Raw genomic sequence first — 12268 nt, forward strand, 5'->3', positions numbered from 1 at the left:
AGCGCACGAACACAAAGAAATATAGAGTAAATGTAATAAGATAAAAAAAATTGAGACATAAGGTTTATTCTAATTCATCATCAAACTAGGGTTAAATCTAGTAAAGGATTCCACTATAATTAACATATCCCAACTCTCTATTACAAATAATAGCTATTCATTAGTCCAAACCCAAACTATCAAAAAAATACTAACTCAAAATGTAAAAGCTCTTTGGCGGCCATGAGTGATGCCCCTAACCCGGTCGAGCAACCCTAAACCCTTGCCCGCTCACCAAGGAATGGGATCCTCTTACCTTCTTGTCAATGGGGAGTATAAACCACATCAAAATATGACGGTGGAGAGAAAAATGTAATCTTCTATATATCTCAAATGAAGATTGCAAGGGCCCCCTATATATATGGCAAGAACACTATTAGACCTGACAACAAGTAATATCAACTTCAGCTAATTTGATCTTCAATAGTGATATATCTAACATATGATTTCACAACTAAATCGTGACATTGTTTGTAAGGAGCTGGCTAAGTAGAAAGGCGAATTGAACCAGATTACAAGACTTGTTGATTAGATCAAAATAGGGATCGCTTCGCTCGAAAAAGTAGTGTTTCCTTGTATCTCTAGGAAGTTAAATACGGGTGCCCATCAGGTAGTTTCTACACAGTCGATGTGTCCTATGCATTGGGTTTGGATTCCCCATCTTCTCTAAAAGCTCTCTCAGTGTCCGATGTTGGGGAAAGATCTCCATGAAACGTATTATTGAAATTCACGGCAGTGAAGTATATAACCTGTCTATGGTTACGAAAAGACCGTATTTTTTCTTAATTGTCGTATGAAGATGGAACGTAAATCAGATGGTTCTTGTGCTCTTTTCTGACGATGCACCATGTTAGAAGAATATAAAGAAGCAAGAGCTAAGACTGGAGCGAGATAGAATTATGTACTTCTGTCTTATTCTTTTACAAGATATTGAGCGTTGACCCCTTAAGCAGGAAGATGAGATGGCCGAATCGTTGGGCTTTTAAGAAAATTTCGCCTTTCGGCCTGAGAGAGGAAACCCATTTCGTCTCCCGTCTCAGCCGCCAGGCAGAACAAAGAGCCAAAGCCGATCATCTAATCCTAGAAACAGAGCAATGGGAAGCTACAAGATTTGAAGGGGAATTTAAAAGGAAGAATTACACAGAATTAAACAAACAAATACTGAGGCGCGGATCGACACGAATTGGCCAAAAAAAGAAAAAAGAAAAGAAAAGGAAGTATGAATGAAGGTCAAGTGTCAAGAGTGTTGCAAAATGCGGGTGTAGATGAACTCGTTCCATGTGTCGGGCAACCCCGGGAGGCACCAATGGATGCAATCCGCGTAGGTCTGGGGGTCGGCCTGCTGCTCCGGCGTCAGCATCTTGCCTTGACGGATCGTGTGCACCGAGGTGTGCGCGTCTTTCCGGTACTCCGAGAGGGTCGTGATGTTCATGAAGTGCACGGGCAATTTCATGGATCGGGTCACGTTGTCGGCGATGACGAACAGCCTCCGATCCGTTCCCACGTTCAGCTGGGCCGTCGTGTTCAACACCGGCATCGTCTCCTTGGCGCATTTGATGCCGTCCGGGTTGTCCCAGTCCAAGCTCCTGTTGCACGTTTTCAATAATCAGTAGTTGAAAAGGACCAAAAATCAAGGACGGAAGGCATAAACAATGGTCCAACCATCCAAGGCAACATGTAATAGTTAAGCAATAAAAGGGGTTGGTTACCCACCGAGGATTGAAAAGCAAGCAATCATTGACAAAATTCTAATTGTCCTCACTGGTGATGGACCCCTTAGTAACCACCTCTAGATGCTCTCACCTAAGACATGTGAATTGTACAGATGGTAAAGGAAAGGACAAAATTGGTGAGGTACGATTCATTTAATTAGGGCTCTTGGATTTTGTGACTTCTAATGAGCTCAATCATACTTGGTCACCTAAAACCTACGTCCCCAGAAATACCAATTAATAAAATATTTCCTCCATGCAAACAATAATGATCAATGATTTGGTAGAAACGAATCGACCATAACAAGTGCCGCTTTGTCAAATACTACCCGACTCCAGCTAAAAATAGACGATGATGCTAAAAGAATCTCTAGGCAGTCAATGGCGGTACGTATGGCCCGTTATAGAATACCAACTTTTTCAGGACTAGAGCATCACTCCTTCGGTTCTTGTTTATCGAGGCCAAATATAGACAAGCTTGTCTGAATGATTGGAAGAGCAAGGATGTTTCTTTAAGCTCCTCTTTGTGACAAAATGGCGTCAACATAATAGTTTAGCTTAATATTTCCTCAAAGAGACATAATTAGAAAAGGGGAAACAAATGGGTGGAACTGGATCTAACCAATGGCTGCAAGAGAACAACAAAACGACATGGATATCAAAATTGAAGTTTAATTTTGGTGTGCAAGAGACTTACTTGATATGAAGAGGGGACATGCTGCTGAAGAAGACCGTGGTATGGTTAGGATCCACATTTTGATCCACCCACTTAGCCCATGTCTTTAGCACTCTCCCATACACAGTCGGCCTGTCAATTTCGTCGTACTCCGTCGATCCCTTGTCGAATGACCCCCGACTGTTTTTGTTTCACAACCGACAACCCGACACAATCAGGAACGAGCAAAAGTCAGAATCAATGCATACAGAAAAAAGGGGTGAAAAGGAAAGGATCAAAACACGGAATTGGGTACGTACAGGACTTTCATGGAGAAAGTGTTCATCCACCAAATGTAGGTGTTGAAGATGAGGTAGTCCACGCCCTTCCAGTTGCGGCCGTGCTTGTTTATCGACTCGGGCATGATGATGCGGTTCAAGATGCTGTGCATATTCGGGTCGTCCGAGTTCGATTCGACCAGGAACGGTGCCCAGTAGAACTCGATGGTGGTGTTATAGTCCTGGACAATGATCAAAGTGCACAACAACAAAGTTAAAAGATCAATCTTGAATTGGCCCGCATACCCTTTCCTAAACCTACTCAAGTACTCCTCAATGTGGTCAATATGGCCGACACTTTGAAAAAGGTCTTCAATTTGGCCCTGGAATTTCGGCAGAATCGATGCACTAAACCCGCCATTTCCTGCCGAATTTCGTGTTCATTCTGTGCTGTGATTCTCACCCAGAAAGTTAAGGAGTCTTAAGAATTCTCGAATTTCCGATTATATATAAGTTTCGTGTAACCTAGTGATCGGAAAAATAAGTAATTAATAAAAGGGTTGCTTGTGCCTTTTTACTAGGAGGAGCAGGCGGCCGACCACTTTACGTAAAGCAGGAGCACGAAGGCACAGTGTAAGGATCTCGGAGGGAAGACTACACGCCTCGTGCAGCGGACAAATGAACAGAAATTTTGAAAATGAAGAGCCCCCCCACATCATCATTTGATCTGTGGGGATAAAGTAAAATTTGCCATCAAAAATGTGCACGTCCGGACCTTTTTATTTTTTGACAGATGATGTTCACGGAATGGTTGCACCGGCTCGTAAATTATTTCTTTAATTAATAGAACAACATTATCCCCACCTAAGAAATGCCGTCATTCGGTTTGAAGAAAATGACGAAGCCAAGAAAAGGAAAAAGATAGAGACCCGGCATCTCTTTCTCTCTCCCCTTGCGTGTGTCGAAAGATTAAGACTTTTTCTTTATATCGCCACGCACGATTCCTTCTTTTTGGAACATAAGCATTTTACTGCATCGGCAGAAACTGAGAAAATATGTCTAGAACCTTGTTCTGCGATGACTTTGTCAGCGAAAAAAATGAACTTGAACAGTGCCTGGTTGATCGGGAGGACTGGGAAAGGCTTATGTTAGTGTTGAGATCGAGAGGAATTACCTCGATTCTGAAGACGTTGCGGGACCCGGTTTTCCTCAGGCTTTTCCTGCCGCGAGGAATGACGGATTGAGCCAGGCAGACCATGGACTCCCACTGGTTTCGGTTCAGCGAGTCGCCCACGAACATAAGCCGCTTGTTCCTCAGCTTCTGAAGCAGCAACCTCGGCTTGAACCTTAAGAAGCAAAAAAAAGCAAGGACAGCCCATGAATTGGACTCGGGTTCGGAATCGAGAACGACTAATTGACCATCGAAATTTCGAGAGAGTTTACTCACTCGGGCAGAGAACAGTCTCTCGGTTGCCATCTCCAGCCCTGGTACATGGAGTCCTTCCTTCCGTTCCTCATGCAGGTCACTTGTGCTGTGAGGAACTCGCACTCGTCTTCCTTGTACAGAGGGTGCGTGACATTGTCATAGACCCATTGCCCCGTGAAGAGGTCGCACTCTTGCGGTGGCAATTCTACGTCTTCCTCTTCCTCTTCAATCACCGCCATTTCAATCTTCTGCTCCTCCTCTTCCTCTTCCTTGTTTCGTGATGTCGATTTTGCATCATCGAGAGCCTCCTGTTTTGTCGATCGAGCACTCACCGCCACAACCTTCTCGGAATTAAGCTTGGTCGGTTCCGACCCTTCTTGGATTTCCTGATTCTTGGGCCACGAGAATGGGAATTCGGCGATCGACTTCACGTCCTCGTTGTACATGAAGACCCCGAACAGGAATATCGAGAACACGACCACGAACACGGAGAGGTTGTTGCCCTTCCGGCCTCCTCCGCCACCTCCCGCCGCTGCGTGCTTCATGGCGGCCATCTCGGTCGAGAAGAGCTTCGTCTTGCGGCGAGGCGGCTGCATTGAAGAGGGAAAAATTCGAGTGGTATAGTGAGATAGCGAAGGCGGGGAGAGGAGGAAAAATATAGAGGGACTGAATTGAGCATCCTGTGTATAGAGCAGATGCTTACATGTATTAAGTTTTTTTTCTTTATTGAGGTTTGGTGAGATGGTGTTTTCTTCAACAAGACTTGTTAGGGGTCACCGGCTGATGTAGATTGAAGAGTTGTCTTTCTCTGAAAATATTATTCCCCGCCTCCTAATCCATGGCTAACTACTTCATCTCCATCGAACAAGAATTGCCAGATAGAGAGAGAGAGAGAGAGAGAGAGAGAGAGAGAGAGAGAGAGAGAGTAGATCCTAAGCTTTGAGCAGTTGGTCCTTTTTACAAGTTTTCTTCTCTTTTGCTGATTTGGACTTTGGAGACAAACGGGAAGGGCTGTGGGTGTGGCTTTCTTGGGTCCTCTTCAGGGCAATTTCTTGCTGCTTCTTTATGCCTGTGATATTCTAGGAGAAGCTTCCACACATTACTTACAGGTTGTAAGGTTCTGCTAACTTATTCGGTGGTTGTGTATTGAAGATTCTCTCGTATGGACTAAAAAAAGTCAACTGGACATTCACGTGGTGTCTATTATATTTTGATGAGGGGCTTGTGTGGCTCAACGGCCTTGACTCTGAGTCATTTACGGGTCCTTCATGTGATCATGTGGTGGCTCTCCACGGTCAAAATGAACGAACCTTCAGGACTTATTTTAGCCGCTTTGGACTCGCATGTTACATTGAGAAACCATTTCCTCTAGTTCGTGACAAGAAGTGCTAAAAGAAAAAAATCAGGCTGGCCACTTTCATGAGATCTCGCATCCAGTTTTCATTGCACCCGATATGCCGATCGTGCTGCCTACTAGAACAAACAGATCATATCACTGCAAGTCAACCGTACAAGAGTGTAATCATGTGATCCTCAGCTCCACAATCTGCACTTGATCATCTTCCACGGTTCAGAATGCTTATACTAAACTCATTTGATGAGGGTTTCATGTCGGAGTCTAAGGTAGAACACATCCTCGTCAAAAGGCATACATCTTTTTCTTGGTTGAATGATGATTAGTCTAATCTCTGTTTCAATGGATGCGAGTCAAAAAGTCGCCTCGATCGACTTTCCATCTCTTCCAACGAAAAAAGCCCCAGGGTGGGAATTGATCTTTCTTTTTCCTCAACAACTCTGATCCCGACTCGATCCATCATCCAGCTCTTTCTGCGAATCATCAGCTATAATTTTTAAGAGCCAAACAACAGAGGCCAAGCCCTTGGATCACCAGTAATAAATTTATGTTTGAGAGAAGTAAAAGCCAAGGAACCTCTTTCTTCAAATGCATTGAGTACACACCAATAATGATGTTGCTGTACTTGACGAATCACGCCTCCTTTTTTAACCCATCTCGCTGAGGCCATTTTTTTCCATCCGACGTGTTGGTTTGATAGGTGCAACATCGCTTTTTTTCCAAGGCAAGGTAACGATAGACAGCAGACAAAGTGCAGAAGAGAGGTTTTCGTGCCTTTCGCAGGTGGTCAGTTCGCAACCGCAACAGGTAAAGATCATTCTAATGTCGGGGTCATCGTTTGGTTTGCCTCTCTCTTTCTCTAAGCTTCTGTGCCCTCCTTGCCAAGTCATGTTAATGCAAATACCGTCCACACAAGTTCCCACCAAAGTCTGTTGCTTAATCACTATCACTTCTCTTGAAAACGAACCCAAATCTCGTTGATTTCCTGCATGCCGGTCGGGGCAAACGAATCTCATCTCTCTGGGAATTACTCCTGATGCTTTTCCCCGCATTTTTCCATGTTTAATCTGTGTCTTCTTTCTGAATAACCAAATGGAAAAGAGCAATCGAGGTCCAACAAGGAAAATGAAATCATCCGCTGGACACTCAGACCTGTCATCTGTTGCCCATCATATGAAAACTATTAAAGAAAAAGTCTGTTAGAACGTGGGGCTGTAATCTATTAAAGGCCGACATATTTTTTTATTTCCTGCTCGCTATTCTATGATGTGCCAGTGACTAACCGCCGGTGGCTAACTGTATTCTAAAGATCTCGAGTTCAAAGTTTCGCGCGTTTGCCGTGTCTTGTTTGTATGATCTCCTTCGTTTCTGGGTTCTGTCTTCAATCACGTTACAAACCACCAAAGCAGATGCCACTTCCCTTTCACTTAACAACACAGCTACTTCCCACTTCGGCACTACAGATCACGTATACACTCAGGTCAAATTGGGTCCGTTTACCACAACGGTGGCTGATCCATCTCCTCATGTACCAAGAAATTCATTAAATTATCGCCCGGGATCGCGATGTAAGGTCGTCGGCAGACAATAAAAAAAGAAAAGAAAAGAAAGGATTGCATAAGGATAAACTTCAAATAAACGAAGAGTACCTTTTCTTTGCACCGCAACAGGGAAAGAGCTTGCCTCGTTAATTGAACGGGGCTAAAAGGTTGTGATAGCACGAGGCATTTCACGGGACCATTTCGTTCCGCGCACATGAGACTAAATCAAAGATGTTTCTCGGGTGACAAGATTAACTCGGTCGAGATTGGGACGGAATTGGTCGCCGAGAAGAACGATTCAAACTGACGTCACTTGTTCATGGGAAGTGTTCCACATGCAGAACACCGTCATATGCTCGTGGGCCTCCATGTTCGGCAGCCCATCGAGAAGAAGGACTTGAGTTTTGCATGTCGGGCTAAAGCCACTCACCTTCACTGTCCGAAATTCTTGAAATCCCGGGTTGAGAGATGACATCTGGGAAATGCATAATGATGCTTGGATTCGTCGTTAAGGATCTAACACTACTTTTTCCATTTACATAAGGTTAAGAAATTACGTTAGCGAGGAGGGTATTTCGGAGATTATGTAATGCTTTTTCGTTGAAAAATAACAAGGTATGGAACATAATGATGCACAGGGAGTATCGTATTCTCTCAAAGGCTGGTAAAAATTATGACCGATGTCTATATCTTGAAGTTACGGCTTCAGTAAAATCTTAACTTATTTTCCAAGTACCGGCAGAAAGTCTTTCGTATAAATTGGGCAGCCCCTCACGGTGCCAACCCAAATCAACCAACAAATCATTATGTCAATAGAAGTCAAATCATGATCCGAAAAAGTACGTGAAGTAGTGATTTCAACACAGGAAATGGGCGTTTATTCTATTTTTCATCATTTTCAATGGATAATTTAGGGAATTGCGAGTTGCGAATTAAAAGGGTTTTCGAGGGGGCAAACAAACAAACCAACCCGAGAAAAAAAGAAAAGAAAAGAAGGAATAATATCAAAATAAAAATAAAAATGAAGAGCATGAATCAAGAGATACGATCTCAAGCGTTGGTAATGCGGTATCTGTCGAGCGGGTCTTTGGGGGAGGAAAGGACTAGGCGCTCGTGATACGCCCTCCACGCATAGTCCTCGAACGAGAAAGATCTGAACTTTACCTTCTCTCGATCTCTTCTCTTTTCTCCGTCGCTCGAATTGCCGATTCCTTCTTCTTCCGCTTCTGCTTCTTGATCATGATCATCGTCTTGGCCATGGAGCACGATATTCTCCGGCCGAAGAAGGGGAGAGACCGTGCTTTCTAGAGGAAGGCTGATGAGCAGCGACACGGTTATGGCGCTTGCCGACTTGCTGCCATTGCCCTCGCCGCATGCCACCGGCCTCCCTCTCACCTTCTTCAGCTTCCCATTGCTCCACACCTGCCATTTGATGTACTTGCGTATGGTGAAAACTTGTCTGATCAAGCCGTGATTTCATATCATATTCATGTCATCGAGAGGGATTACCCGCATCCCGATAAAGACTAATTGATCGGATGCACGAAAACTAACTAATAACATCACATAGTGTTGTCCAAAAACTAATATCGTACTTTACCTTTTGAGATGTTGAAATCACGATAATTATTGGTGCCATGAAGAGTATGACTTCGTTAGAAAATGATTACTTGCCAGCTTAATTAATGTTGGAAAGATCTTTTGGCCAAGAAAATGAATTAAATATGAAAAAAAAAAAATGACGTCCCGAATGGGCATTTATATGGTCGTGATTCTTCTCTCTATTCGGACGAATGAAATCGCTCCAACCAGCCGATGCACTAAGCTCCAATTATTTAAGGTTGTACTAATGCTTGTCCAAAAATTGACAAGTTCTAATCAGCGGATTGCCAAGAATTTCAAATTCCAGCGTCCATCAAGCAGGAATTCCTCTCCCCCGTGGGGTCTCATTTCTTATTCACTAAACCCACCATCTTGACAAACGGCCTCTACCTATCATTTAATATTGAAGCTTGTCTTCCCTTCTTATCACTATAGCAGGCTATATTTGAACAAAAACCAAGATGTATACATCATCTAACCTGCCTAAATTTATCCATTATTTTGGACCTTATAAGTTTCGATATGAGCTCGAGTTGTAGCAGAGCCTATCCGAGATGAAATCCATCATAAATATGACATGTGGGCCAAAATTGAAAAAGGGTTTTTGCATTTTTCCCGTGAATAAACCATTGGTTTTATTGAATCCACCCTAGCCCAAAATTGGCTGGATGATCGAATTAAATAGATTATGAAAATGAAAGCGGTAATCAGGACTCACCTGAGCAATGTCACCGATCGAAACGATCAAGGAGCCGACCTCCGGCGATACCATAACCGTGCCCGAATCCGCCAACAGAGCATACTTCTGGGTCCGAATCTGGTAGCTCAACCCGACTACAAACGGGTAAAACCCGCCCGCGCCCGGCACGACCGCTTTCTCGTGATCCTCGTCGGAACAACCCTTGGATATCCACATCAGCGAACAGACACGGGTCGGATCCTCCTTGACCGGGTTCTCGAACCCGATCGCGCGCGACATCCATTCTATCATCTCACAGCCCACTTTCTCCATCGTCAGAGCGAGCTCACGCAGCGATCCTAGCTTCAACTCGGTCGACTCGGAAGAGCAAGAGCACAGCGAATCCAAAACAAACCACTCACCATGTCTGTCGTCGTCTTCGTCACGTTCGTACCCGAAAGGCCAGTTCTTCGGGAAGTGCAGCTCTTTCCGGTCAAGGGGGAGGTCGAAGAGAGCAAGCGACTCCGACTCGGCCGAGCGAGCGAGCTCCGGAGATATCGGATGACCGGTCACCTGGAAAAACCCTACAGACGAAGCCGATGAGAGGCTCTCGAAAAAGGAAACGTTCTTTTCATCCGAGTAGGACACGTTCGAGATGGCGGCAGGGGCGGCGGCGGAGGAGGCGGAGGAGCTGGGGTTGCTGTTGGTTGTGGTTGGAGAGAGGCGAGTGGGGAGGGAGAGAGCCGGCGGGAGGCGGTGGATGAGCCGCGAGAGGAAGTCCGTGGCGGCGGCGGAGTCGGAGTCTGTCCTGGGGGCAGGGGGGAGAGTCGATGGGGTCGGCGGCGGCGCCGAGGTGGCGCCGTGCACGTCTGGGAAGTGGAGGTGCTGCTTGTGGGCTGAGGAGGCCATGCCGGCGACGATTATGAGGGGGGGAGGAGAAGCTAAAATGCGGGACAGATGAAAAACGTCGATGACTTTGCGTCTGATTTTATAGTGGGGGTTGGCCTTAATATCACACGTGAGCAAGAAAAAAACTTTGCTTGCGTCTGATTTTTTAGTGAGGATCGATAGCTGGATCGAGTGGACAGATTAATGTGCAAAAATTTGGATTAATGGCAAAGTATTTAATTTCATAAGCTGTTTAGGGAGGTGATTAGCTGTCTCGGGGACAAGTTTCCCAAAATTATGTCACCTGGCCATAGCATGGTATTTTTGCCACACTCAGACCTAGACATGGAAAAAAATATCGGAAGCCAGCCAACTTGATTTTCCAGGACATCTATGGATTCACAAGTGAGTTATTTTGATTTATATCGAAGGTTGTACTAGATATAGAATTATAATGATTGTCTCGCATGAATTTGAATAATGTGGATTGTACCGAATATAGAATTATAATGATTGTCTCGCACAAATTTGGATAATGAGGCACGTGTGATGTAAATGAAATGTAGCCGTTATACGCACTATCACAAAATTGGGGATACTAGGTTGGCCTATTGGTTCCGTCACAGTGCTGTTAAGGCACACTAACCATCCCTGATTTTTTTTTTTCTAATAAAAAAAAAAAACAATTTGTGAACCTTTCACTCACCCTCACTTACCTTAGGCACAAGAGACTACTATATCTGTATATGCGGTAGCTACAACTAAAGTCTTGACGTAATGTTTACTTTTATCACCGTGAGGCTCCCTTATTTATTATCTATCTTTGTCTTCCTAACAGAGAGGGAATACGAGAGTGACATTGCGGGGTCTCCTATCGAAAGGCGGATCTCCCTCATGTTCCATCCCCTTGAGCCTTTTAAGAACTTACTCAGGTCCATAATTATTTCGATTTATATCGATCAAAGGTTGTATCAAATACATAATTGTAACAATTGTCTCACATTTTGTATAATGATGTGCGTGTGATGTAAACGAAATGTAGCTATTATAATTTATATGAGCTAGTGACACTAGGAGGAGAAATTAAATTTTTTCGGGGATTTTGAAAAAAATTTGGTCGAAGGGGTTTTCAAATTAGAGATGTTCATTTTTGGTGATTATTTCGATTAGGGAAACAAATTAATTTCCATCTTTTGTGGTTGTGGAGTGGATCCATCCAACTAGGACCTAGGTGACCAGCTCATTCGTACCTAAAAAGGGGGACATATAAATATAATATTACCGGAAATGAAATAAGAACAACCACACTGGTTATTCCTAATTTGGGTCATTAAGGCATGGTTTTGAGGGGGGCATCGTAGGGACTTAGTTGTCCGAGGATTAAGATGGGGTTGGAGGAAGGAATCATTTGGACATCAGGAAAAAGACCAAAAGAGTACTACCTTCCTTTATGAATATTGGAGTTTGTGTCTTTTTTTTTTCTTTAAATTATTTTTTGCAACTTTTTTTGGTTCAAAGTCCAAAAAATTCCGAGACCTTTTTGCAGGAAAAGAAAAAAGTGTCGGTTTCTCTTGCCTTGTTGTGAGGGAAGTTGTGCCTCTCGTGGGGGGTAGCAGGCGGGACTTTGCACGGGTTCCCCACCATCACCATTCTGACTCCTGTCCCAAAACAAGGAATACTAAAATTAGGGAGGAAATTTTTAAAATAAGAGCATTATTTAGGGGACGAAATTCAATTGCTTAATCTACATCATATTAAATTTGATTGCAATTATCCTTGACAATAATTTAAAACAATAAAATAAAAAAAGGTTTAACATTTTTTTTTTGGGTGTATTTCAATGGAAGAGGGAGGGAGATGGATAAATAATGAACTTTCGGAGTTTCCTCTTTATTTGATGTCTTTGGTGGCTTTGCAATGGAGTTGTTTGTCCACGGCATGCCACAGATTTATTGGTGTGATATAGTCATTTTGGGATAAGTTAGAGAAGGGATGACAACACTAAACACAAAAAACATGACATCAATCGTGAAATAGGATTTGCTCACCTAAATTTTTAGCTTGGAATAATTCATCCAATCTCATTTGGATTGT

At 43.7% G+C, this 12268-nt stretch overlaps 2 protein-coding genes across 3 annotated transcripts; both read right to left on the reverse strand.

The window, feature by feature from the left end:
* Positions 1-921: 921 nt before the first annotated feature.
* LOC104421065 (protein ESKIMO 1) lies at positions 922-4986 on the reverse strand. Of its 2 annotated transcripts, XM_039303432.1 has the most exons (6): positions 4814-4986; positions 4132-4700; positions 3859-4030; positions 2727-2926; positions 2449-2607; positions 922-1625 (listed from the first exon to the last, which is right to left on the reverse strand). In XM_039303432.1, exons 2-6 carry the CDS (start codon positions 4662-4664, stop codon positions 1277-1279), a joined length of 1413 nt encoding a protein of 470 aa, XP_039159366.1. In that variant the 5' UTR covers positions 4665-4700; positions 4814-4986; the 3' UTR covers positions 922-1276. The 2 variants fall into 2 exon arrangements, with proteins under 2 accessions (XP_039159366.1, XP_010031198.1); XM_010032896.3 differs by lacking the exon at positions 4814-4986 and having other exon boundaries at positions 4132-4788.
* A 2868-nt stretch (positions 4987-7854) lies between these two features.
* LOC104421066 (gibberellin 2-beta-dioxygenase 2) lies at positions 7855-10243 on the reverse strand. Its single transcript, XM_010032897.3, has 2 exons — positions 9326-10243; positions 7855-8427 (listed from the first exon to the last, which is right to left on the reverse strand). Exons 1-2 carry the CDS (start codon positions 10193-10195, stop codon positions 8056-8058), a joined length of 1242 nt encoding a protein of 413 aa, XP_010031199.2. The 5' UTR covers positions 10196-10243; the 3' UTR covers positions 7855-8055.
* Between the last annotated feature and the right edge of the window lie 2025 nt (positions 10244-12268).

Source organism: Eucalyptus grandis, chromosome 10 (assembly GCF_016545825.1).
Source record: "Eucalyptus grandis isolate ANBG69807.140 chromosome 10, ASM1654582v1, whole genome shotgun sequence".
Lineage (NCBI taxonomy): Eukaryota > Viridiplantae > Streptophyta > Magnoliopsida > Myrtales > Myrtaceae > Eucalyptus > Eucalyptus grandis.